This window comes from Lemur catta, chromosome 3 (genome assembly GCF_020740605.2).
Source record: "Lemur catta isolate mLemCat1 chromosome 3, mLemCat1.pri, whole genome shotgun sequence".
NCBI classification, from domain to species: Eukaryota; Metazoa; Chordata; class Mammalia; order Primates; family Lemuridae; genus Lemur; species Lemur catta.
The window spans coordinates 46,801,553-46,825,386 of record NC_059130.1 but is presented as its reverse complement, the minus strand read 5'-3'; the positions used below and the strand labels follow the sequence as shown (position 1 = coordinate 46,825,386).

Sequence of the window (23,834 nt, the reverse complement as noted above, 5' to 3'; positions counted from 1 at the left end):
GTAACTATAAGGTAACTAACATGAAACCACAGAACTGTAACTTTGCCACAGCTGCATGGACTTGGGCCTTTCTGGCTGAGCACATTTTCAAAAAACTGGATGCTCACCCCAGAGCTATGCCAATGAAATCTCTTAAGGAGTAAAGCTCTGAAGTGGTGACACATCAGAATACGTTGTAGCTGGCAGATGATAGGCAGGATGTGTTAGTTATAAAGTAGTTACAGCCTAATTCACAAAAGTTACCAACTGTTTCTAGAAAGAAGTAAGAAGTAATTAAGAAAGTCCTTGAATTAGCACCTGGTATGTCAGGTGGGAGTGCAGAAAAGGGGTGTTAGAGCAGTGTCAGAAAGACCCTGGTGGGCCAGATAGGTTGGACATCATTAATAATCATGGTTGGGTTCTAAATACTGGTAGCAAGATGACTTCTGATTTGTAATCTTAGGTAAATTATAGATAAATGAAAAAGGCCAGTAATCCTATACTGAAATTAATAAACAGCATTTCAAAATTAACCACATAAGGGCTGTGCTTGCAGCAAGGCACAAGGCAGGACACCCAGATTTTTTCTTTTCACATCTGGCTTGCAGAGCAGCTCTCATAGCCATTTCAAAAACCTCCCTCACTCCATCTTTGGTCTTTGCTGAACACTCTATGTACCTACCCATAAGTGCCAATCCTGTTCGCCATATCTCTGCCTGCTTCAGCTTTTACAGGCTACTGCTTCATCTTGGCTAGCTCCCGCCTTGTGTACTCATTATTTCGAAGATCCTCCTTGTTCCCAACAAGGATGATGGGCACATTGGTACAGAAATGCTTGATTTCCGGGGTCCATTTATCTGGGACGTTTTCTAAACTATCAGGGCTGTCAATGGAGAAACACATCAGTATAAAATCAGTGTGTAGGTAGGAGAGGGGCCTCAGATGGTCATATCTTCCTGCCCAGCTGTTTCCTACAAAGCCAATTCTACCTGCTTTCCATCCACCTTGATATCTACCACATAGTTCTCAAACACCATGAGCACATGCACCTCTGGGAACTGGTCCTTGCTAAAGACTATGAGCAAGCAAGTCTTGCCAGATCCATCATCAACAGTAACCAGTTTCTTCCTGTTGGCAGCCATGGCTTACAGATGCCCTGTGGGATGTACGCCGTGGTTGGCAGAAGTTGTACAAAGTACCTTGAACTCAGATGAAAGCCTCAGGCGACTATTCCGAATCCGACCTCCTCCTGTTGAGGACTCCTGTTCGCCAGCAAGCTCAGAAACCAGCGAGTGAGTAGCTGAAGAGGAGACTACTAAGGAAAGAGCCGATCCCTTTCTATGTTTGGACATGACTTAAAGGTTATGTTATATGTACTGTGGGGAAAGTTCCATTTCCCTTCTCTGACTGATGGTCAGTGTTCCATGGCCTAATGACCTCATTAATATTGAAGTAACTGTTTCCTCTTTTTATTTTTCCGCAACCATTTCCTACTTATTGTTTTTCTGTAACTGCTTTCTCCTTTCTGTGTTTCTGATTTCCATTACCTCTCACTTGTTTTTCTGTCCCTAACAGCCTGAGGTGAATTATGTTAGTAGCACTGTCCCTCGGAGTCAAGTTGCACTCACTTTCAAGCACAGTGGCATACCTTTGGCTTTTCAGAGTATTATGTTAGTGATTCTGCCTCCCACCCCCAAATAAATGGTGTCTCGCTGGGGAGTAAAAGATAATTCTCTGTCCACACACACACACACACACACCCCTATCGCGAGGGATGAAAGGCTAAGAGTATCGATGTACCAGGGACACACACTTCAAGAGACAGGCTGCAGAGAAGGCAAACTCGACCACAGAAAAGGTGCCCGGTGCATTGCACAGTGCGCACCTTTCTTACATCTTCAGCTCTAAGAGTCTGCAGCTCAACGTATGCCAGGATCCTCGAGAAAACAGATAAAGCACGAGCCTGCGGGACAACTGGAGGATTTGGTTACAGTTGAAAGGAGGTTTTCTGCACCCTGCAGATTTTGCAGTGTTCTGGGCACAAGACTTTCACGGCCACATGTCCTACGGCGCTTTAACGCACCTACGCGGCTCCCTCCCTGGCGGCTTTCCAGGCAGGGGCGGGAATTGCGCCGGCGCAGCCGCTCTAGGCGGCGCTGCGCGCGTGCGCACTGGCTGCGGCCCGTCCGCGCCGCGGGGCGTTCTTTTCCGCTGACAGAGTTTCCTGGGAGGCGTCACTTCTTCCGCCTTCCAGTCAGGCCCCGGCAGCTGCAGGCCTGGACCGAGGTTTCGGAGCTGCGGGGCGGGAGGCAGTGTGTCATCTTCCTCCAGTTCCGGCGAAGGCCTGGTCGCTGCGGGCCGGGCCCCAGGGCGCCCCCCATGGCCGGGCAGCGGGTGGAGGTCGATGGCGGGATCATGGAAGGGGTGAGTGCGGAGCCGGAGGCAAAGCGGCGGGGGTGCAACCCAGGCTAAGGACGGAGCTTTCACGTCTAAAGGTCTTACATCTCTTCTCCCCTCATCCCCACCCTTGCAGGGCGGCCAAATCCTGAGAGTCTCTACGGCCCTGAGCTGTCTCCTGGGCCTCCCCTTGCGGGTGCAGAAGATCCGGGCCGGCCGCAGCACGCCAGGACTGAGGTAAATCCGGGTGGCTGCTGCGGAGTTGGGGACCTGGGCGCCGGGCCGCTGGGCTGGGGGTGGCAGTGTGGGCCGCAGGATCCGGGCCAGGCCGCTGGACTAGGGGATGCGGCGTCTGAGCTGTGGAGCCGAGAAGGCCCGGCCGCGCGTTGGGGGGATCTGGGGACTAGGGCCGCGGGGTCCCGCGGGGGCCGGGGTGGCGCTCGGACCTCCCTTCCCACCCGCGGAATGCTCTGCCTGGGCAGTGGCTTGGGTTGTGTGGTCTTGAAAGCCTCGAGGGGCGAGTTTAGAAACAGGCCTGTGTTTTCTCTATTTGGCTGAAGTTGTCTCTTTTGTTCAAGAGGTATCTTTTAAAATGTTTCCCCACCTCATCGGGCATTCCAAGATCCGGAGAGCACATATAAGCGGCAAGATAGATGGGGCAGAAATGCTTGTGAGGCCAGAGGAAACCCCACTTGATAACCAGTGCATTATGTGCTACCGCACATTTTAGAATCATAGAACAGGAAAGGATCCCGAGATGCGTTATTCCAGCTTTCGTTCATGCCTCCAGAAAGCTGTGAATATGGCCAGAATTATCTGTTGTGGACAGAGAAACACCTTGACGCTTGACCTTCTTGTTTCTTCTGTCTGGGAGGCTGGACATGCCACTAGTTAAGTTTCAGGTATATGCACCTGATAGAAGAAGACCAGATTGAAGCCAAACTGGTTCCTTTGTATGTATGTGTTCTGTATATATTCCATTTTAATAAATCAGTCTTTTATCCACCATCGGTTTTGAAATTATTCAAAGGAAATTAATTGATGTATGTCAGTGTTAATTCCCTTTGTCATAGCAGTTATTTGCAGCAATCCAGTTCGTTAAGGCTGTGGTATGTACTGTCTTAGTTTGCTAGGGCTGCCATAACAAAATATCACACACTGGGTGTTTTAAACAGCAGAAATTTATTTTCTCACAATTCTGGAGGCTTGAAGTCCCAAGATCAAGGTGCTGGCAGGGTTGGTTTCCTCTGAGGCCCATTAAGAGGAGAAGCCTGTTCCAGGCCTGTCTTCTTGCCTCTTCACGTGGTGGTCCTTCACCGTGCTCCTGGTGTCCTGTATGTCCTAATCTCTTAGAAGGACACCAGTCAGATTGTATTAGGACCCACGTTAATGGCCTTATTTTAACTTAATTCTCTTTAAAGGTCCTATTTCCAAATACAGTCACATTCTGAGATACTGAAGGTTAGGGTTTCAGCATATGAATTTGGGGGGAGGGGAACACAGTTCAGCACATACAGGTAGCATAGATTATTCAGTGAAGTGCAAGTGAGACTGGTAGCTATTAGGTAGCTTTATTAGTTTTCTTCTTTTGCACACTTCTAATTTGCAGCAATACATCAGTGTATGCATTTATAGCCAAAATAATTGGTCTCAAAGGGACCCTTAAAATGATGCCTACTAGCAGGTAGTCTAGGTGCGTAAAAACCCAAAAGGAAGCTGACATTGAAGATGTGGCACTTACTGTGGTTAGACCTTGCTGTTTTCTTGCCATTGCAGTTTTGTAAATGTGTCGTAAAATGTGGGGATATAGGTAGTCTGAGTGCACACGTTTTGATGCAGTATTATGACCTGAAGGCCTCAACATTTATCTGGACTGGAAATGATTCGAGATTTGTGTGATGGGCAATTGGAGGGGGCAGAAATCGGCTCAACAGAAATAACCTTTACACCAGAGAAGATCAAAGGTGGAATCCACACAGCAGATACCAAGACAGCAGGGTATGTGTCACTTACATTTCATTTAAGTATGGGTTTTGGATTTAAATCCAGGTTTTACTACTTTCCGGGCAAGTTGCTTAACTTCTTTGAGCTTATTTCCCCACTTTTACAATGGGGAAACCTACCTTTTAAGGTTAGAGACAATATATGTAAAGTTGTAGCTACCTAAATGTTTGTTAATTGTACCTATTATTGTGTCTGGAATTTTCTCACGTGTGTAGTATGGTGTAGCATATTTGTTTCTTTGCTTTTTATTATTTAGAAGTTGGGCCTGGCACAGTGGCTCATGTACGTCGAGCACTTGTAATCCCAGCACTTTGGGAGGCCAAGGCAGGAGGATCGCTTGAGGCCAGAAATTTGAGGTTACAGTAAGCTATGATCGTAACACTGTACTCCAGCCTAGGCAACAAAGCGAGACTCTGAGACCCTGTCTCTAAAAAAAGAAAGAGAAAAGAAAAAAAGAAATTGAGTATCTGAAACCAACTTCAGTTTTTATGTTCTATAGTCTTTGTATGGTAGCAAATTGAGTTCTTGGCTTACCGCTAATTATAAACCATATTCTGCTACTTATGGTCTAGATATGTTGTCTTTAAATAGATACTTATGCAACTCTAGAAATTTTTAGATACAATCCTGATTTTTTTCTCCCATTGGAAAATAGATATTTAACAATTAAATTGAGTTCTTATTTTCTAAGTATCCCTTCTTTTATTGATAAAACAGGGAGAGCAATTAATTTTTGTATTGCTTTTCTAGCTGTTTTGGATGATTGCTATTATTGGCAGTTTTGTTTTACCACAATTTTTCCATTTGTTAGGAAATTTGATGAGCTAAGAAATATTACTGTAAACCTGATACCATTTTGTTTCAGAAACGACTGCTTTAATGAATTGTGATTTTTTAGTTTAAGAAAATGCTTAGTGGTAATTGAGACTTGAATTATGATTTAAATAGACCTCTGTGAAAAGGGACCTGCTGCAAGGCCTAAGGTAAGTTTTGCCAAGTGAGAAATTTCCTAAGGAAATTAAAGTTTTGAGCTTACTTTATAGTCAGCATATTATTTCAGGCGTTTTCCTGTACAGAAAGAGGGAAAAAGTCATAGTTAACCAATTGTCTAAAAATGAGCTAAAGTTGAATCATAGAATTTTGAAAGTACAAGAAGAAACATGTATTCTAACTCTTCCTTCCCTTCATAAATGAGGAAGTCAAGACTCCCTGGGATTAAGTGTTTTACCAAAGATCATACAGTTGGGGTCAGAACTAGAATTAGAATCTAGACCTTCTGGCTCCTACTCCACTAGAATATATGGAAAATAAGTTTAAAGTTAATAATCCAGCTCCATTCAGGAGATTAAAGCAAGCAGAATCCTAGCAAGAAAACACATCTTACTCACTTTTTTTTTTTTTTGAGACAGAGTCTCACTCTGTTGCCCAGGCCAGAATGAGTGCCGTGGCATCAGCCTAGCTCACAGCACCCTCAACCTCCTGGGCTCAAGCGACCCTTCTGCCTCAGCCTCCCGAGTAGCTGGGACTACAGGCATGCGCCACCATGTCCGGCTAATTTTTTCTATATATATTTTTAGCTGTCCATATAATTTCTTTCTATTTTTAGTAGAGACGGGGTCTTGCTCTTGCTCAGGCTGATCTCGAGCTCCTGAGCTCCAACGATCCGCCCACCTCGGCCTCCCAGAGTGCTAGGATTACAGGCGTGAGCCACCGCGCCCGGCCCTTACTCACTTTTTATCACGCTTTCTTATTCATGTTTATCCCTTATTGTGATTATAGTACCATGTATTTTCTCAGTCTGTCTTTGTCTTTGCAATTCTTTATTCCTAAAATTAAGATTTTTCTATTTTAATCTTAGAATGTGATTTTAAAGGAGAGAAAAGAAACACTTTATATGTTGGATTACTCAGAATAAACAATGAGAAATCTAGTAGCTATAAGCCTATGATTTATAATAAACTAAACATTTCCAAGTTTTTTTGATTTGCTCCTAGGCTCAACTCCTTGAGAACAGGGATTATATTGCATACATTTTTCTCTTACAATATTACAGCACATTACATAGTCAATAAATATTTATTGAATTAATGAAATTCATTATCCGTGATAGTGGCTTTCTGGTTCAGTACATATGCATCCTTGTGGTAAGCAAGTTAAGTAAAGGTCTGTCTTTTGGTAGGTAGAAGCTATATAGAATTCTATTTCAAACTACAGTCTACTTAGGAATATGATTGCTTTCCCTTAACTTTGGAGAAGAGAGATAACAGCTCATTTAGAAAAATATGACCAAATTTTCCTTTTATAAAATTCTTCCTGTTACATAACTGTTTCTCATGATTTCTCAGATTATTTGACTGTAAGGACCAAACAGAGGCAAGTAAAGGAAGGATTATTTCCCTACAATTTTTCTATGTAAAATATTCAGTTATCAGTCTTTATAAAATATTATTCTCGGTTTGAAGCTGCATCAAACTATGATTACACCTCTGCACTCTACCCAGGGCAACAGAGCGAGACCCTGTCTCAAAAAAAAAAAAAATTATTATATCATGAATTCCACAATAGTGGGAACTATACCTTAACTTGATACCTGGAATAGGACTTTGTGCAAGGTAGCAAGTCAGCTATAATTAATTGAATATTTCTAGACCTTGACTGTTTTGAATTCATTTTCATAAACTGCTACTAGTTTTTTTATTTTTTGTAGCCACAAGATCTTGCTCTGTTGCCCAGGTTGATCTTGAACTCCTGGCCTCAAGCATTCCTCCTCCCTTGACCTCCCAAAGTGCTGAGGTTACAGCCATGAGCCACTGCACCCGGCCTTCTGTCTTTGAGATTCAGGATTTTGCCATTCAGATATTGAAGTGTTTTTTTAAACATTCAGATTTGAAGTGTTTAAACTCAAGGGCATGTACCTGCCTTCTTAGTTGTCTATGCTTTAGTTAGTAGTGATGAGCAATAATATAGCTTTTTTGGGACTTGTAGAAGAAAATACAGCTAAGCCTGTTTTGCCTTCTCCTTAGGAGTGTGTGCCTCTTAATGCAGGTCTCAATGCCCTGTGTTCTCTTTGCTGCTTCTCCATCAGAACTTCGTTTGAAAGGTGGAACTAATGCTGAAATGGCACCACAGGTTGATTACACAGTAATGGTAAGGGCTTTTATTGTGGACAAACTGAGATCTCATGTTCTTCTGAATCTCTATTCTCTATTTAAATGTATCCTGGGTGTTTTTGTGTACATTCCTGTTTATTTCTTCATGGTGTTTACTTCTGTTGGAGGAGAGGATGAGGCATTATATTTAATTTTTTAATTCTATCTTAGAATAGTGTTCATAGTGAAATCTTTAAAACCTCAAGTGTTATTAATATATAAATTATATCAGTCATTATATAAGTTTTTTTAATAACTGCAGGAATTACAATTTGGAGGAAAACGCAAACATTTTTAAATGATAAAACTCAATGGTGGCATGCTTGTACAACTAGTGGGAGAAAATGGCATAATCTTTTTTCTCCAGGTTTATTGAGGTGTCATTATTTATAATTAAATTCACCCTTTTATTGACTGATTGATTGAGATAAGGTCTTGTTCTGTCACCCAGGCTGGAGTGCAGTGGTGTGATCATAGCGCACTGCAATCTCAAACTCCTGGGCTCAAGAGATCCTCCTGCCTCAGCCTCCCAAGTAGCTAGGATTATAGGTGTGCATCACCATGCCCGACTAATTAAATTCACCCTTTTAAATGTACAATTCTGTGATTTTTTTCCAAATAGAAAGTTTTGTTTTTTGGGGTGTTTTTGTAGATGTGGAATCTATGTTGGCCAGGCTGGTCTCAAACTCCTGGCCTCAAGCGGTCCTCTTGCCTCAGCCTCCCAAAGTGCTGGGATTACAGGTGTGAGCCACCATGCCCAGCCCAGTTCTGTGATTTTTGACAAATATACAGTTGTGAATCAACCACCATAATCCAGATACAGAATAGTTCCATTACTCTAAACAATTCCTTCATAGCCCTTTGTAATCAGTCCTGCACCCCAACCCTTGATAACTACTGTACTGTTTTCTGTTATAGTTTTGCTTTTTTTCAGAATGTCATATAAAGGTATAATACTGCATGTAGCCTTTGAGTCTGTTTTTTTTTTTTTGCTTACCATAATACATTTGAGATTCATCCGTGTTGCTTATATCAGCAATTAAAACTTGTAAGTGTTTTATTATATGGGTGTACCAATCTCCATCCATTCATCTGTTGAAGAATATTTGGATTTCCATTTTTCAAATGAAAAAACTGGTAAGAATCTAAATTTAAAAGTTTAACATTGAGTTAATCAGGGACATGCAAGTGTATCTAACAAAAAAAGCCTACATATTCTTCTATCACTATTTACCTGTAATACCTAATTACTAGCTCAGCAGAGCACTTTTGTTTAATAAATATACTTGTTGAATTGGTGAATACTGGTGGTTAACATAACATTAAACTGATTTTTCAGGTTTTCAAGCCAATTGTTGAAAAATTTGGTTTCCAGTTTAATTGTGACATTAAAATGAGGTGAGTTTCTTATTTTCTTAGCCCTTTTGATTCATTACTTGTACTAAAAATAGTGGAAAAGATAAACCTTAAGAGAACTGTCATTCTGGAACCCACTTAACATATTATAATTCTTGTGGGAAGTAAATGTACTTTATGGCTTAAAAACAATAAACGGGCATAGGGACATAAAAACAGTTATATGTAATATTCATTTGTTTCTTGGGAAAATATTTTCCGGGGAATTTTCACATTGAGTCACCTTCATACTAAATGTTATTCCATGCCCCAGCACAGATTAAATGCTCACTCTGCACAGACAACTGGACTAGGCACTGTGGTGTCATAAATGGGATTCTCTTCCACAATGCAATCAAAATTATTTTCCTAAGAAACACATTGTTACATTCAGGTTATTTCTCTTTAAGGCTCCCCTGTTGCTACACAGTAACAAAGCCAGATTTCTTGGCATGGCATTTAAGTATTTGCTTGCAGACTTACTCCAACTTACCTTTTTATCTTCATCATCTCTTCCCTTCTTTCAACATACCATATATTCTAACTACATAATTGCTTGCTATTCCTTAAATATATTTTTTGCCTTTGGACTTTGTCTTTTTTCATGTTATTTTTTTCCCTGCTCTCTAAAAAATTAGAAATCCTGTTTTTTCCCCGAAATGAAACTTGTAATTTCTTGTGCATACCTCAATTGGAATTCATGTTTATACCTATGTTGTAGTCTTCCTTACAGCCTGACTTGTATTCTAGTATAGTGTGTGGAGCCATCTCCCTACTACATGGTGAGCAGCACCTTGAGGATAGGATTTTTGTTGTTCTTAGTATCTGCTGTAGAATAAATGACACTAAATAATTGAGTTCAAATTTTATTAGTGTTTAGCTACTTAAATATTCATATATTTATTTGAGCACCTGCCATGTGCCAGACATTGTTTTAGGCACAGGAAAGTAGCAGGAACAAAATAGGTAGGTCTAACTTATATTCTATAACAGCACTATCAAATAGAACTTTCTGCACTGAAGGAAATAGTCCCTGTCTGTGCTGTCCAATATTGTAGTTACTAGCCAAATGTGACTGTTGAGCACTTGAAATGAGGTAGTGCAACCTGGGAGCTGACTTTTATTTTATTTTATTTATATATAGAGAAAGAGAGAGACACAGAGACAGGGTCTCATTCTGTTGCCCAAGCTGGAGTACAGTGACGTGATCATAGCTCACTGTGGCCTCAAACTCCTGGGCTCCAAGTGATTGTCTTACCTCAGCCTTCTGAGTAGCTAGGACCACAGGCACATGCCACCATGCCTGGCTAATTTTTAAATTTTTTGTAAAGACGAGGTCTCGCAATGTTGCCCTGGCTGGCCTTAAGTGATCCTCCTGCCTCGTCCTTCCAAAGTGCTGCGATTACAGGCATGAGCCACAATGCCGGACCTAGATTTTTTAATTTTCTTTAATTTTAATAGTTGTACTTAGCTTGAGGCTACCAATATTGTACAGCACAGACCTAAAATATTATTTAGACCTTTCCATGAATTACATGTTTGGATATCATTCACATGTTATTTTATTGTAATAGTGAGCTTCATTTTTGTCATGCAATCAGTTTATGTGGGTATTTGTTATACTTTTCATAGGGGATATTACCCAAAAGGGGGTGGTGAAGTGATTGTCCGAATGTCACCAGTTAAACAATTGAACCCAATAAATTTAACTGACCGTGGCTCTGTAACTAAGATATATGGAAGAGCTTTTGTTGCTGGTGTTCTGCCATTTAAAGTAAGTTGTCTAGATATTCTTAGAAATATATGTATATCTTGATAAGTATTATATCATTTAAATTTTGAAATTATGGAAAAAACTGATTTTTAAATATTTTTAGTAAAATTTTTCTTAAAAATTAGTGCTCTACTCTTAAAAATCAAGTTATTAAATACTACATGTAAAAGTTATGAGTTGTTTTATGTGTCTTTGAAGGCTTGAAAACAATTTCCAAATAATCAGTAATTACTTTGTTCTATTTTTCTGTCTTGCAAAAATAGGTAGCAAAAGATATGGCAGCAGCAGCTGTTAGATGCATCAGAAAGGAGATTAGGGATTTGTATGTTAACATCCAGCCTGTTCAAGAACCTAAAGACCAAGCATATGGCAATGGAAATGGAATAATGTGAGATAATATACTTTTTCCTCGACATTGGTTGAGAGACCTGAAATAATTATCCCATTTAATTTAAAGACATAGTTCTTTTGCTTAAATTTATAGTTTTTAAGAAGTTTAGGTTTATATTTTTAAGGGTTTTCCTACCTAAAACAACAGTATGGTGAATTAAGATGATTATTTTGCATTTTTTCTACAGATGGTTTGCCTTTTATTACATTGTAAGATCCCTTTTGTTTATATAGTGAACTTAAATGTTTAAGCTAATCAGAAGTTAGGCTTTGAAGCTGATCCTACAAGAAATATTTGCAGTTGTTTAAAATACTTCAAGTGTGAATCAATTCACAAATATTAAATATGGCAAAGATCTCTTTAAAATTGGTATAGAACTATTACTTTAATCTAATTACAAGTTAGAGATTTAAGTGTTTAAAAAATTCTTTAATTGATGTTTTTGAAGTATAAAAGTATCATGTATGGATATTTAAATTTCAAATCCTCTTATTCAGAATTTCTATTAAAGGGTTTAACAGGCTTGCTCTACTTATGATAATACTATCTGAAAGCTATAGAATAATACCAAAAGTGCCTGCATAAGAACCTTTTTACTTAAGATAATCCTAAAATACTTTATAGCCTGTATGTCTGTAAAATGGTGCCACTTAGTGCTGATGATATGGTAACTTCCAGGGGCAGTAGGGTTAGGGGGATGGGGCAGGAGGGCATTTCTTTCTTTTGGATTAGAATCTGGTGTGACTTCTAGTCAAATGCTGAAGGATACTAATGGCCTGATTGAGGCTAATGGAAAATGTTAATCATGCTGCTTTCCCTATATGAAGAATTTCACTTTTGCAATATGCTGGCCAGATTTAGTTCTGCCTATTTAACAGTCTCTGTTTTCCTGTGTTGTGTTTGTATGTAATTTTAGAACATTTATAGCATAGGTAGTAATAACTTTTTTTTCTTGTATAGAATTATTGCTGAGACATCCACTGGCTGTTTGTTTGCTGGATCATCGCTTGGTAAACGAGGTATAGATAAATGAAGGGGGCCCATGATTCCCAATGCTATTGTAAAATTCATTAATTTAGTCTATCAGGATTAGAATGTTACACACTAATGAATGACAAGTTTAAAAAGATATGGTTAACTGATTTCTGTTTTACAGTCAATTAAATTTTCAGTCTTTTTCCCACCTTTATACTTTGAAAAATTTCAAACCTATAGAAAAGTTGAATGACTAGTTCAACTAGTCATCCATACATGCTTCTTCTAGATTCACCCATTGTAAATATTTAGTTACATGTATATGTTTCTGAACCATTTCAGTGTAAGTTGCAGGTGCCATATCTGACCCCTGAATACTGCAGCATGTATGCTCAAAGAACAATACCAATTTTACACCTGAAGAATTTGTCTGTATTATATTAAGATGCTCCAGACATATTCATACATGAGTTGTTTCCAAAATATTCTTTAGAGCAATGTGGTTTTTTCGGTTTTTTTTTTTTTTTTTTTTTTTTGAGTACACACATAATTTGTCAAGTCTGTTTAGGCTCTCTCTTTTTTTTTTTTTTTTTTTTTTTGAGACAGAGTCTCACTCTGTTGCCCAGGCTAGAATGAGTGCCGTGGCATCAGCCTAGCTCACAGCAACCTCAACCTCCTGGGCTCAAGCGATCCTTCTGCCTCAGCCTTCCAAGTAGCTGGGACTACAGGCATGCGCCACCATGCCTGGCTAATTTTTTCTATATATATTTTTAGCTGTCCATATAATTTCTTTCTAGGCCTAGGCTCTCTTTTTAATGCATAGTATTCCGTTTATTTTTTTTCCTTTAATGATATTGACATTTTTAAAAGTCCCGGCCATTTTCCCACAGAATTTGCCACAATTTGAATTTGTCTGATTATCTCATGATTAGATATATTCAGATTAAACATTTTAGTGTACATTCCACTCCATCACAGCAAGGGGCACATAATGTCAGTTTGTCCTTCATTGGTGAGACTGAGTGTGATCACTTGGTTAAGGAGGTGTCCTCCAGATCTGTCTGCTAATAAAAGGTTCCTTTTCCGTTTATAATGAATATGTAATCTGGGATAATACTTTGAGACCGTCTGATTATCCTCCCATGCAGCTTTCATCTAGTGGTTTTAATGTCAATTGGTTCTTCCTTGCATCAGTTATTACATTGGTGATTTTAAAATATTGAATATCTTTGTGAAAGGGAAATTTGTTTAAGATTTGGCATATTAGAGAGAGGAGATACATACATGCATCTGTTCATTAATACTTAAAGTTAACTTTTGTCAGCCAGGCCACTTTTAGGTGAACTTCTAGCTGTTTATATGGTAGTTGATTGCCTTATTCTTTGAAGCATCTTTAAAAATACTTACCCTGGTTATTCTGTTTAATCACATTATTAATACTTAATACAAAAATACTATTAATACAAAAATTTTCAGGTAGTCTTAGTCTGCTCAGTTGGTAGATTCAGATACTATTAGTGATTGGGTATCTAATCTGTTCAACATAATGGCATAAGTAAAATCATCTCTAGTTGACCTCACATAAATGAATTCTGTCTAAAACTGTGCTATTTAAAGTGTGGTTGGCAGATGAGCAGCATATCTGCATTGTCTGGTACTTTGTTAGAAATACAAATTTGGGGGTCTACCCAAAACCTATTGAATTAGAATCTCTAGGAGTAGGACCCAGGAATCTGTGTTTTAACAAGCTCTCCCGGTACTTTTAATGTATACTGAAGTTGAGAAGTAGTGATCTAAAATATATATTTGGGGCGGGCGTGGTGGCTCATGCCTGTAATCCTAGCACTCTGGGAGGCCGAGTCAGGTGTGGGGATTGCTTGAGTTCAGGAGTTTGAGACCAGCCTGAGCAAGAGCGAGACCCCATCTCTAAAACAAAAAATAAATAAGTAAAAATATGTATTTGGTATATACTAATTATGTATTAGCTGCAGTGAAAAATCAGCGTGGATACTGAGCTACAGCATGCAGTATCTACAAGAGTCTTGGGAAGCAAAGATAATACAAAGAGACTAGGAGTAGACATGTTACAAATAGTAAGTACTTGGCAGCCATTGGGGAAAATGTGAGTTCAGTTTGTTTATACTATCCTAGGGTACCACAGTGTGCCACGATGGGTACCTAGTCTGGGGTACCAGGGATTCAGAGTGAGAGCTACTTTTCCTACCTCCTAGCTTAGTCTGGCAGAGGAGACAGACTGATGCTATGATAGTGGTATCCCCAAGTATAGGACATAGGTGAAGAAAAGTGAATCCTTCTTTGGAGGCTGATTGACCCCAAGTCTGGCTTCTGCCATTCAGTGGTCCTCCAGTAGGCTCTGTGGATAAATAGAAATTGGCTGGATAGAAAAGTGAGAGCTAGGAGGAAGGACATAGGAAAGTGTTGACATAAAAATGTATTCTTCTGTGTTTGGGCAACTGCAAGCATATATGAATACAGGGTCTGGGTTGGGGAATGGAGGGAGATGAGAATAGAGAGGTTGACAGAGGCCAGAGTCTGAAAGGCTATAGGCTATATAAAAGAGTTTAGGTTTCATTCTGAAAATGGAAAATTTTTTTTTTTTTGAGACAGAGTCTCACTTTGTTGCCCGGGCTAGAGTGAGTGCCGTGGCGTCAACCTAGCTCACAGCAACCTCAATCTCCTGGGCTTAAGCGATCCTACTGCCTCAGCCTCCCTAGTAGCTGGGACTACAGGCATGCGCCACCATGCCCGGCTAATTTTTTTTTTCTATATATATTTTTAGTTGTCCAGATAATTTTATTTCTATTTTTAGTAGAGACGGGGTCTCGCTCAGGCTGGTCTCGAACTCCTGACCTCGAGTGATCCACCCGCTTCGGCCTCCCAGAGTGCTAGGATTACAGGCGTGAGCCACCACGCCTGGCCTGAAAACGGAAAAATTTTAAGGAGGGATGTGATACAAGATTTTTGGAAAAGTAATTCTGATAGCCATGTAGAGAATTAGAAGAAAGCTATTCTGGAGGCAGGAAGATAAGAGTCTATTGTATTCCGGTCAGAGTGGTGAGGGCCCACACTAAGGAATGCTGGGTCAGAGAGGTGGGTACTGATATAAGCATATTTACAGAGGTGAATAGACAATTTAGTGTGATCAATCGGATATGGGAGGTGAGGAAGGCAAATAAAGAATGACCTTCTAGGTATCTAGCTTAGATAGCTGGGTACAGTTACAACTTGTGAATATAGGAGGTAGGGTTAGTTTGCTAGGGTAGATGACAATTTTAGATATATTGCACTGAGACTGTAAAGGTGCCGTTGCTCTATCAGCAATACAGGGCATTTGTTTGCCAGACCTGAAAATTTTTTTTGATATTCTATCAACATTTTTTTCTCACTTTGTCATATAAAACAACTTATACTTTAAAGTTGTCTTTGGACAACACACTTGTAGAGTGCAGAATACTTATTTTTAGACTTACAGTGGTAGGGAGAATAGAGAGGAGAGAGCAGCAGGAATCCTCCCTTGTTCTCTGTCAGGCACGTCAGTTGAATGAGATGTCATTAGTGAATGTGAAGGTGACTTGAGGTCTTCTCTCTTATTCTAGTTTGTGTATATTAAGGATTCCAGAAAGAATGTCATGGCCTCCATTATGCAGATCCTCTTGCATTTCTGATTTAAATTAACTAGAAAACAATAAGACCTTGAATCCTAACATCTAAGAATTATCACCAAAAGCCACATTGGCTGTTTGTCAATGCCACTGTATATGGTAGAGGCAGGAATTTGTAACTCTTCATGCTTTTGTCATTGTCTTAGTTACTAAAACTATTTTCATCTTAGTTTCCTTATCTGTTAAGTGAGAGTATTAGCCTAGAGAATCTCTAAAATCCCTAGTTATAACATTCTTTACTCGTATATTAAAAAAAAAAATAGGTAAGGTTTTGTTGTCTGAGAGAATCTTGCTGTTTTATTTATTTATTTTGATTTTAAGAGACAGTATCTTTCTTTGTCACCAGGCTGGAGTACAGTGGCAGATCATAACTCACTGCAACCTTGAACTCCTGGGCTTAAGCTATCCTCCCACCTCAATCTCCCATAGCTGGGGCTATAGGCATGTGCCACCACACCCGGTTTGCTGTTTTAGGTTGAGGCAGTGTATTATAATAGACGGCACTAAACTGAGAACAAGAAAACTTAAATTTTAGTCCTATGTTTAGCATTACCCTATGTAGTGACTCTGGGCTTTCCTTATCTGAAAAATGAAATTGGACGATGATCTACATATTAAGGATCACTTCCAACTTTAGGTGATATAGTATTATGGACAGGATGTATTTTGTCTTTCATTATTGAATATCTGTAAATTTTTAAGTTACTCCTGTCTTTCAGTTAGTTATGTTCTTTACTATGGGAACAAAATAATCTGCTAAAATGAATTATGCCTCTGGTTAATCCATATTTCCTTTGGATGGAAATTGCCTCACTTAATGTAAGCACCTCATTCAGTGTATATAGTAATTCATGGCATCTCTCTGATGTCCTAAAATAAGTCTTTGAGACCTTTTTTTAAAGAAACATCTGATACATTAGAAGACTATTTGTCAATTAAAGCATTAAGATTTCAGAAAAAATTGGGATTTTTGCTCTTTTGGGGGGGGCATAATACTAATAAGCAAAATTCTCATATTTTCTTCATTCTTTTCTGTTGCCACAGACTGCTAGTAATGGCTGGTACTCTTGTAGCTCCATTCATACTGTTGTTCACTATTAAGGGGGCTGGGTAGGAAAGAACGTGAATGGTTTTGCCATGTGGCAGAAAACTTCAGTGTTTCTACTGCTCTCTGGTAATACAAAGCCAGAAGTTCTTTCTTTCTCCTTCATATCCTCCATCCTGCTTTTAGCTGTTTTTCAAGGACTCACTTAAGTCCTTCATGCTCCGTGAAACTTTCTCAAATTATTGTAGAACTTACAATCTTTTCTGAACTCATTTTACATATACAGTTTATACAGTAGAGCTTAGCACTTAATTATCCTCAAATTCTCTAATATACGAGTATTTCTTTAATGTCTCCTTAGCACAGCAACTGGTTTCTGTTACATAACATGATATATACGTAGTGGGTGATCAATACTACTAGGTTGAGCATCCCTAATCCGAAATGTGAAATTCTCCAAAATCTGAAACATTTTGAGCATCAACATGATGTCACAAGTGCAAAATTCCACAAAAAGTGCTTAATATAAACTTTGTTTTATGCACAAAATTATTTAAAATATTGTATAAAATAACTTTCAGCCTATGAATATAAGGTATATATGAAGGATAAATGAATTTCATGGTTAGATTTGGGTCCCATCCCCAAGGTGTTTCATTATGTATATGCAAATATTCCAAAATCCAAAAATCTCTGAAGTCTGAAACACTTTCCCAAACATTTCAGATAGGGGATACTCAACCTGTATTATTATTAATAGCTTTTTATGTACTGGTCTTGTTAATGGATGCTTTATAAATATTATTTCTAATTTCTATAACACTTTTGCAATGTAGTTATCATCTCCATCTCCAAGAGGAAATGGCAGAGGCTAAGGAGCTTACCCAGGAAGTCCGGATGCATACCACATATTCCAAACCATTCATTCAGTCATGTAAATACTTGATCAGTTGATGATGATATAAAGAGAGTATGTTTATTATAGTGTTATAATTGCTATAAGGAAAAATAGAGTTAAAATTCTGAAATTTCCACTTTTCAGAAAATTTTATCAAGATATATATATATAATCAAATAAATTTGCAAATATAAAACAGAAACAAAATTAACCACATTCTCATTTTTTAAAGACATTTTCATCAGGTATAGTGGCTCGTGCCTGTAATCCTAGCACTTTGTGAAGCTGAGGCAGGAGGATTGCTTGAGTCCAGGAGTTTGAGGTTGCAGTGAGCTATGATGATGCCACTTCACTCTAGCTGGGCAACAGAGCGAGACGCTGCCTCAAACAAAAAAAAAGACATTTTTATTTGTAGCCAAGGATTTTTTAGTTTAGAATAAATACCTTAAAAGAATACTGTGACATTTCACTGCTTCTGACAGACTTATTTTGTATTCAGTGTTGTACCAAAGATTTGGGGTATGTGTGTAGAGGCAGGAAGTAGGGCAAGGCAGTAAGTATTCTGACTTATATTCAAAATAAGATATACCTGTTCAAATCTTAAAGGAAATAAAACTCTAAAATGTTTGATCTGAGAATGTTATATTGCGCTTCTTTAGATAAAACTTAATTTCCTGACTTTTAAAAAAATTCTTAAATTCTGATAGAATTGCCTGCAGATTAATTGTAACATGTATAAATCACAAGCTGTAAATTTTGAAATTGAGGTATAGCATTAGAGGGTTATAAACTGGTTTTGTAATTAATACGTTTTAAACAGGGCCAAAGCGGTCTATGTTTTCCTACACTAGTTCATTTAAAGATACAAAGTATTTGCATATGCCAAGCTCTCAAAAGATTAAATAACTAGAGATCTTATTCTAAAAGGTATATTAGGTGAGTTCAGAGGCCTAAAAAATGTATACTGTTGCTAACTGGGATGTATCGATTAAACCTTTTGCCTTTTAGTAATTAGTTTTTTGGGTTTTTTTTTTTACATTGTGCTTGTCTTAAGGTGTAAATGCAGACAAGGTTGGAATTGATGCTGCTGAAATGCTATTAGCAAATCTTAGACATGGTGGTACTGTGGATGAATATCTGCAAGATCAGGTAATGACGCTTTTAGGATAAAAATCTTCTAGACTATTAGATTTGAATGTATGATAATTAGATTGAATATAAATTTTAATCATTGACTTTCAGACACTAATTAGCAAGTCCTACTGCAGTCATTTTTCAAATTCTGGAATTTATAATCTTCAAATTTCAGTCCTTATCTTACGGGACTTGTGTTCAGCATTTGATCACTCCTTCCTTCTTGAAATACTTTCTTCATTTGGTTTCTGAAATATTATTATCTTCCTACCTCACTGGCCATACTTTCTAGTTTCCTTTGCTAGTTTATTGTTCTCATTTTCATCTTGTCAACTTTTAAATTTTGATGAGCCCCCTAGGCTCAGGCTTATGCCTCTTTTCTTTATCTATGGCCACTCCCTCAGTTATTTTGTCCATTCTCATGGCATAAGTACAGTTTGTGTGCTGACAACTCCCAAATTTCTGTCTCTAGCCAAGGCCTTTCTCCTTAACTCCTCACTCATTTTATTCCCTCTATCAACTTCTCCACATAGAGGGGTTGTAGACCTCTCAAACTTAGCAGATTCACTCATATTGAAAAATGCTGTTGTATATTTCCAAATAAGATCTTTTTGTAGTCTACTGTCTTTATAGATTTTCGTTTCTAGCATACTTTTCTCTCTTTAATCCCAAGTGAGCACAGTCTTTACATTTAGAAATGTATTCCTCAAGATTTCTTGCCCGGTTTCTTCAGATGGATTCTGTTATTTTCTAGTCTCTTCCTTCTTGCCCAGGTCTCCTTTTAATACTCCCAGTAATTCTATATTAGTCTATTTGTTCACCTGTTAAAATGTAATTTTATAGAGTGGAATACTGGTCCTATTAAATATACCAGCTTGCAGAGATAGTTGGTCTAATTATATATTTTTATACATATATGTTTATATAAAAATATATAAAGTATATATAGCACTTTATATAACATATAAATTTGTATATAATAACTTAACTCCATATTTTATTTGTAAATATTAATTTTAAAAATTCTATGTTGAGAACTGTAACTAAGCATTTCTGGGCCATACCACAGACTTGGGGTAACACAAATTTTCTATCATTTTCTAAGGACTTCGGAAAACTAAAGAAATAAAAATTCTTTTTTAGCTATTAATATTTTGATTTCTAGTATTTTCATTATGGGTAGCAGTGGTATTATGACTTCAAATATTAGTAAATGTGTGAGATTTTTTTTCTTGTTCTTTTTTAAATAGCTGATTATTTTCATGGCTTTAGCCAATGGAGTTTCCAGAATAAAAACAGGACCAGTTACACTCCATACGCAAACAGCTATACATTTTGCTGAACAACTAGCAAAGGTGAGTATTCCATCAGAAAGAGTAATTGATTTTTATTGTGGCAAATTTTGGGTTAACTTTTAGTTAGCAGAAAAATTAATAGTAATCATAATTGCTATCACTTACTGAGTACTTCCTTGTGTGATAGACACAGCTAATTGAACAATTTATCTGAATCACTTTACCTCTATATAACCATTGTGGGTGGCCATTTATTATTATTACCATTTTACATATGAGTAAAGTGAGGCAGAGAGATTAATTTAATTGTTAAAGGTCACATAGTTTTTTAGTGGCAGAGCTGGGCTTTGAGCAAACCTGGGAAAGCATACTTCAAAGCCCATGTTATAACCCTTGTGCCTTAAGAGAGTAGGTAAAGATGTTATGTTATTAACTATGTTATCCAATCACAAGGGATTCATAGTTGGCTATAAACTTAAATATTTATGTAAAATTTTAAATATTTTATTTTCTTCTATTGGTAGAATAGAATATTTGCTGAAATTCTGATATTCACCAGTCCTCTGAAAACAAGAAGAGTAAATTTACAGTTTTTAATGAAAAAGGATGTATCTGTATATAAGCTCATATTCATACCTTTTCTACAGGATTCTTAATTTTTAGAAAATGATCAATATGTATATTTTATCATGAAACTAATCTAATTTCTTATAGAAGATATAGAAAATTGGGGGGAAAACCTGCCTGTAATTCTTCCTTTCCAGTAAAACCACTGTTGACATTTAGGTATTTTTCCCTCTCCCAAATTATTTCTCTTTGCATTTCTTACAGTTAATGCATGCAGCTTTATTTCTTGCCTTTTTCAGTAAGATGTATCATATTTCCATTTTGCTATATTCTTTATAATGTAATTTTATAAAGTAATTAAAAAATTTATGACTCAAAATTTTATAAGGGAAGGTGCTGATCTTAAGCATTTATTTGATCATTACAGAAGTGTACCAAACAGAAAACCACTGTTGCTCTTACTCCTATTTGTATGATTCTTAATAATATATACTATTTTTTTTTTTTTTTATCAGGAAGCATAGATAGGTTTTGGCTAAATTGTAGGAAAAGACTGGTGGAAATTGAAGGCAAATTATAGTTGATGTCATGTCAAGAAAGTTCATTTTATTTTATTTTATTTTATTTATTTATTTTTTTTTTGAGACAGAGTCTCGCTCTGTTGCCTGGGTTGGAGTGAGTGCCGTGGCGTCAGCCTAGCTCACAGCAACCTCAAATTCCTGGGCTCAAGCGATCCTACTGCCTCAGCCCCCCAAGTAGCTGGGACTACAGGCATGTGCCACCATGCCCGGCTAATTTTTTTCTATATATATTTTTAGTTGGCCAGATAATTTCTTTCTATTTTTAGTAGAGACGGGGTCTCACTCTTGCTCAGGCTGGTCTCGAACTCCTGACCTCGAGCGATCCACCCGCCTTGGCCTCCCAGAGTGCTAGGATTACAGGCGTGAGCCACCGCGCCCGGCCAGTTTATTCATTTTAATTCTACTTATGCTGTGGTTGTAACTACTACTTGTCTATCACCCTTTGTAAATTGATCTCCTTGACAGCAGAGATTGAGTTGTTTTATTTTATTTTGTTCTTTAGAGACAGGGTCCTGCTTTGTTGCCCACACTGGAGTGCAGTGGTGTGATTGATCATAGCTTACTACAGCCTTGAACTCCAGGGCTCAAGCAGTCCTCCTGCCTCAGCCTCCCAAAGTGCTGGGATTATAGACATGAGCAACTGCACCTGACAGGGATCAAGTTTTATTCATTATAGTGTTCACTTTTTACTTTAGATAAAAAGTACTTTAGATATAGTAAACGTGTTATTTGCAGTGTGTACATAATGGAAAGTGCTGTGAACTGGAAAGTATAGCTCTCTTCTCTTGTTCAGCTTTGTGTGTTTTAACTGGGTGACTTGGGGCAAGTTTCTTCACCTTCCTATATCGCAGTGCAGATAGTTGTTAGTTATCTGCAAATTCAGAGACTTTAAGTCTCCTTCCAACTCTAAATATTTGTACTTAGGTTTATATATAGGCTAAAAATGCCTTCCATAACGGCTACTTGAGCTTTGTATTTACATATGCTTGTAATTTGGAAAATATACATACACACATATTTGTAACTACATAAATAATGTAGTTATCTAGCTCACAATTCAATGTTTATTCATTCAGCAATAATTTCAGATGTCCACTGTGTGTCAGTACACTGCCACATAATACTGAACCGAAAGAATTTGTGAACATACTACTGTTCAGTAAGGCCCCAGAGGAATGGTTTTCAAATTGTATTTCAAAGAATCTTAAGATTTTAGGCATACTTAACATCCCTTTTCCACAAATTCAAGTCAACCTACTCAGTTGATTTGAGTTGGGGTTTTTTTTGAGACTAACTAAGTCTTGCTGTGTTACCCTGGTCTTGAATTCCTGGGCTCAAGTGATCCTCCTATCTCAGCCTCCTGAGTAGCTGTGATAACAAGTGTGTGCAACTGTGCCTGACTAGTTTTGATTTCAATTCAGTTTTGTTAAAATGACTCACATTTGCTTTAAAAATAATTATGTTTCCAAAATACAGTGATAGAGATCAAATATTTCTAAGCCAAATTTAATTAATAAGTGAAAAATACAATGTTAAACCCAATAAAGATGAAGGAAGATGTTAATCACCATTACCACCCCTCCTCCCCACCTACCTTCTCTGAACTAGATCTTTTGAATTAAATATTTAGGGAATTAAATTAGCAAGAAAAGCTTAGGGAAATTAAAGAATAATTTGATACTTGACAGGATAAAAGCACAAATGTTTTAGTGCCATGTTTTAGAAAAATTTTAGGGAGTGGGGTGTGGAGGTGCATTATAATGGAGCAGTTGAGATTTCAAAATTAGTATTTGCCTAGACCACACTCCTGGGGATTCTGGGTCAGTGGGTATAGAGGCATATATATTCTGACAAAACTCCGCAGGTATGTATACTTCTGAACAAGAACCATGGTTCCAAAACAAAATATTTTATGTCTAGGCTATTGAATTTCTCAGGAATCATTTCATCTTTGTGTCTCTGTAGGTTTTTCAATAAAACAAGCTTGACATTAACTCTGCCTACTTAAGCTGGAGTTATAGGCTCTTTCCTCTATCCCTCTTCATAGTGCTTACATACTAAATAAATACTTTTCTGATTTCAGGCAAAATTTACTGTGAAGAAATCAGAAGATGAAGAAGATGCCTCGAAAGACACTTATATTATTGAATGCCAAGGAATTGGGATGACAAATCCAAATCTATAGGGTATTTGCCTCTTAAATGATACCTCGATGATGTATTGCACTAATTCATTTCATAAATACTGTAAAACGATGAATAGGAAGTAACCTATTAAAAGACCTGACTTAAATTTGGAGATGAAGTTCAATGTTGTAGATTTGCTGAGAATGCTTCATCAAATTAATCTCACTTTGAATATCTCCTGAGATATGGACAATGAAATATGAGAGTTGGTGGATATGTATGATAGCTGACTTCAATATTAAAGTATTGAAATAAAATATCTTTATACCTGAAGTGTGTTTCTTTTTTATGTAATAAAGTCAGAGATATAATTTTGATCTGTAATTTATATATAATTCTAATCACTTTGCTGAAATCTCATCTAAAGTATAATGAGACAAC

At 37.6% G+C, this 23,834-nt stretch overlaps 2 protein-coding genes across 3 annotated transcripts; one reads left to right on the top strand and one right to left on the bottom strand.

Annotated features, from left to right (window-relative positions):
* Positions 1–731: 731 nt before the first annotated feature.
* On the bottom strand, positions 732–1,121 carry LOC123635350 (ras-like GTP-binding protein O-RHO). Its single transcript, XM_045547444.1, has 2 exons — positions 969–1,121; positions 732–848 (listed from the first exon to the last, which is right to left on the bottom strand). The coding sequence occupies exons 1-2, from the start codon at positions 1,119–1,121 to the stop codon at positions 732–734; spliced, it is 270 nt and encodes an 89-aa protein (XP_045403400.1).
* Positions 1,122–2,145: 1,024 nt separating this feature from the next.
* On the top strand, positions 2,146–23,726 carry RTCA (RNA 3'-terminal phosphate cyclase). Of its 2 annotated transcripts, XM_045547442.1 has the most exons (11): positions 2,146–2,403; positions 2,513–2,613; positions 4,231–4,374; positions 7,404–7,527; positions 8,869–8,927; positions 10,557–10,698; positions 10,962–11,086; positions 12,050–12,108; positions 18,745–18,839; positions 20,075–20,179; positions 23,351–23,726. In XM_045547442.1, exons 1-11 carry the CDS (start codon positions 2,359–2,361, stop codon positions 23,450–23,452), a joined length of 1,101 nt encoding a protein of 366 aa, XP_045403398.1. In that variant the 5' UTR covers positions 2,146–2,358; the 3' UTR covers positions 23,453–23,726. The 2 variants fall into 2 exon arrangements, with proteins under 2 accessions (XP_045403398.1, XP_045403399.1); XM_045547443.1 differs by lacking the exon at positions 2,146–2,403 and having other exon boundaries at positions 2,526–2,613; positions 4,216–4,374.
* Positions 23,727–23,834: the final 108 nt, after the last annotated feature.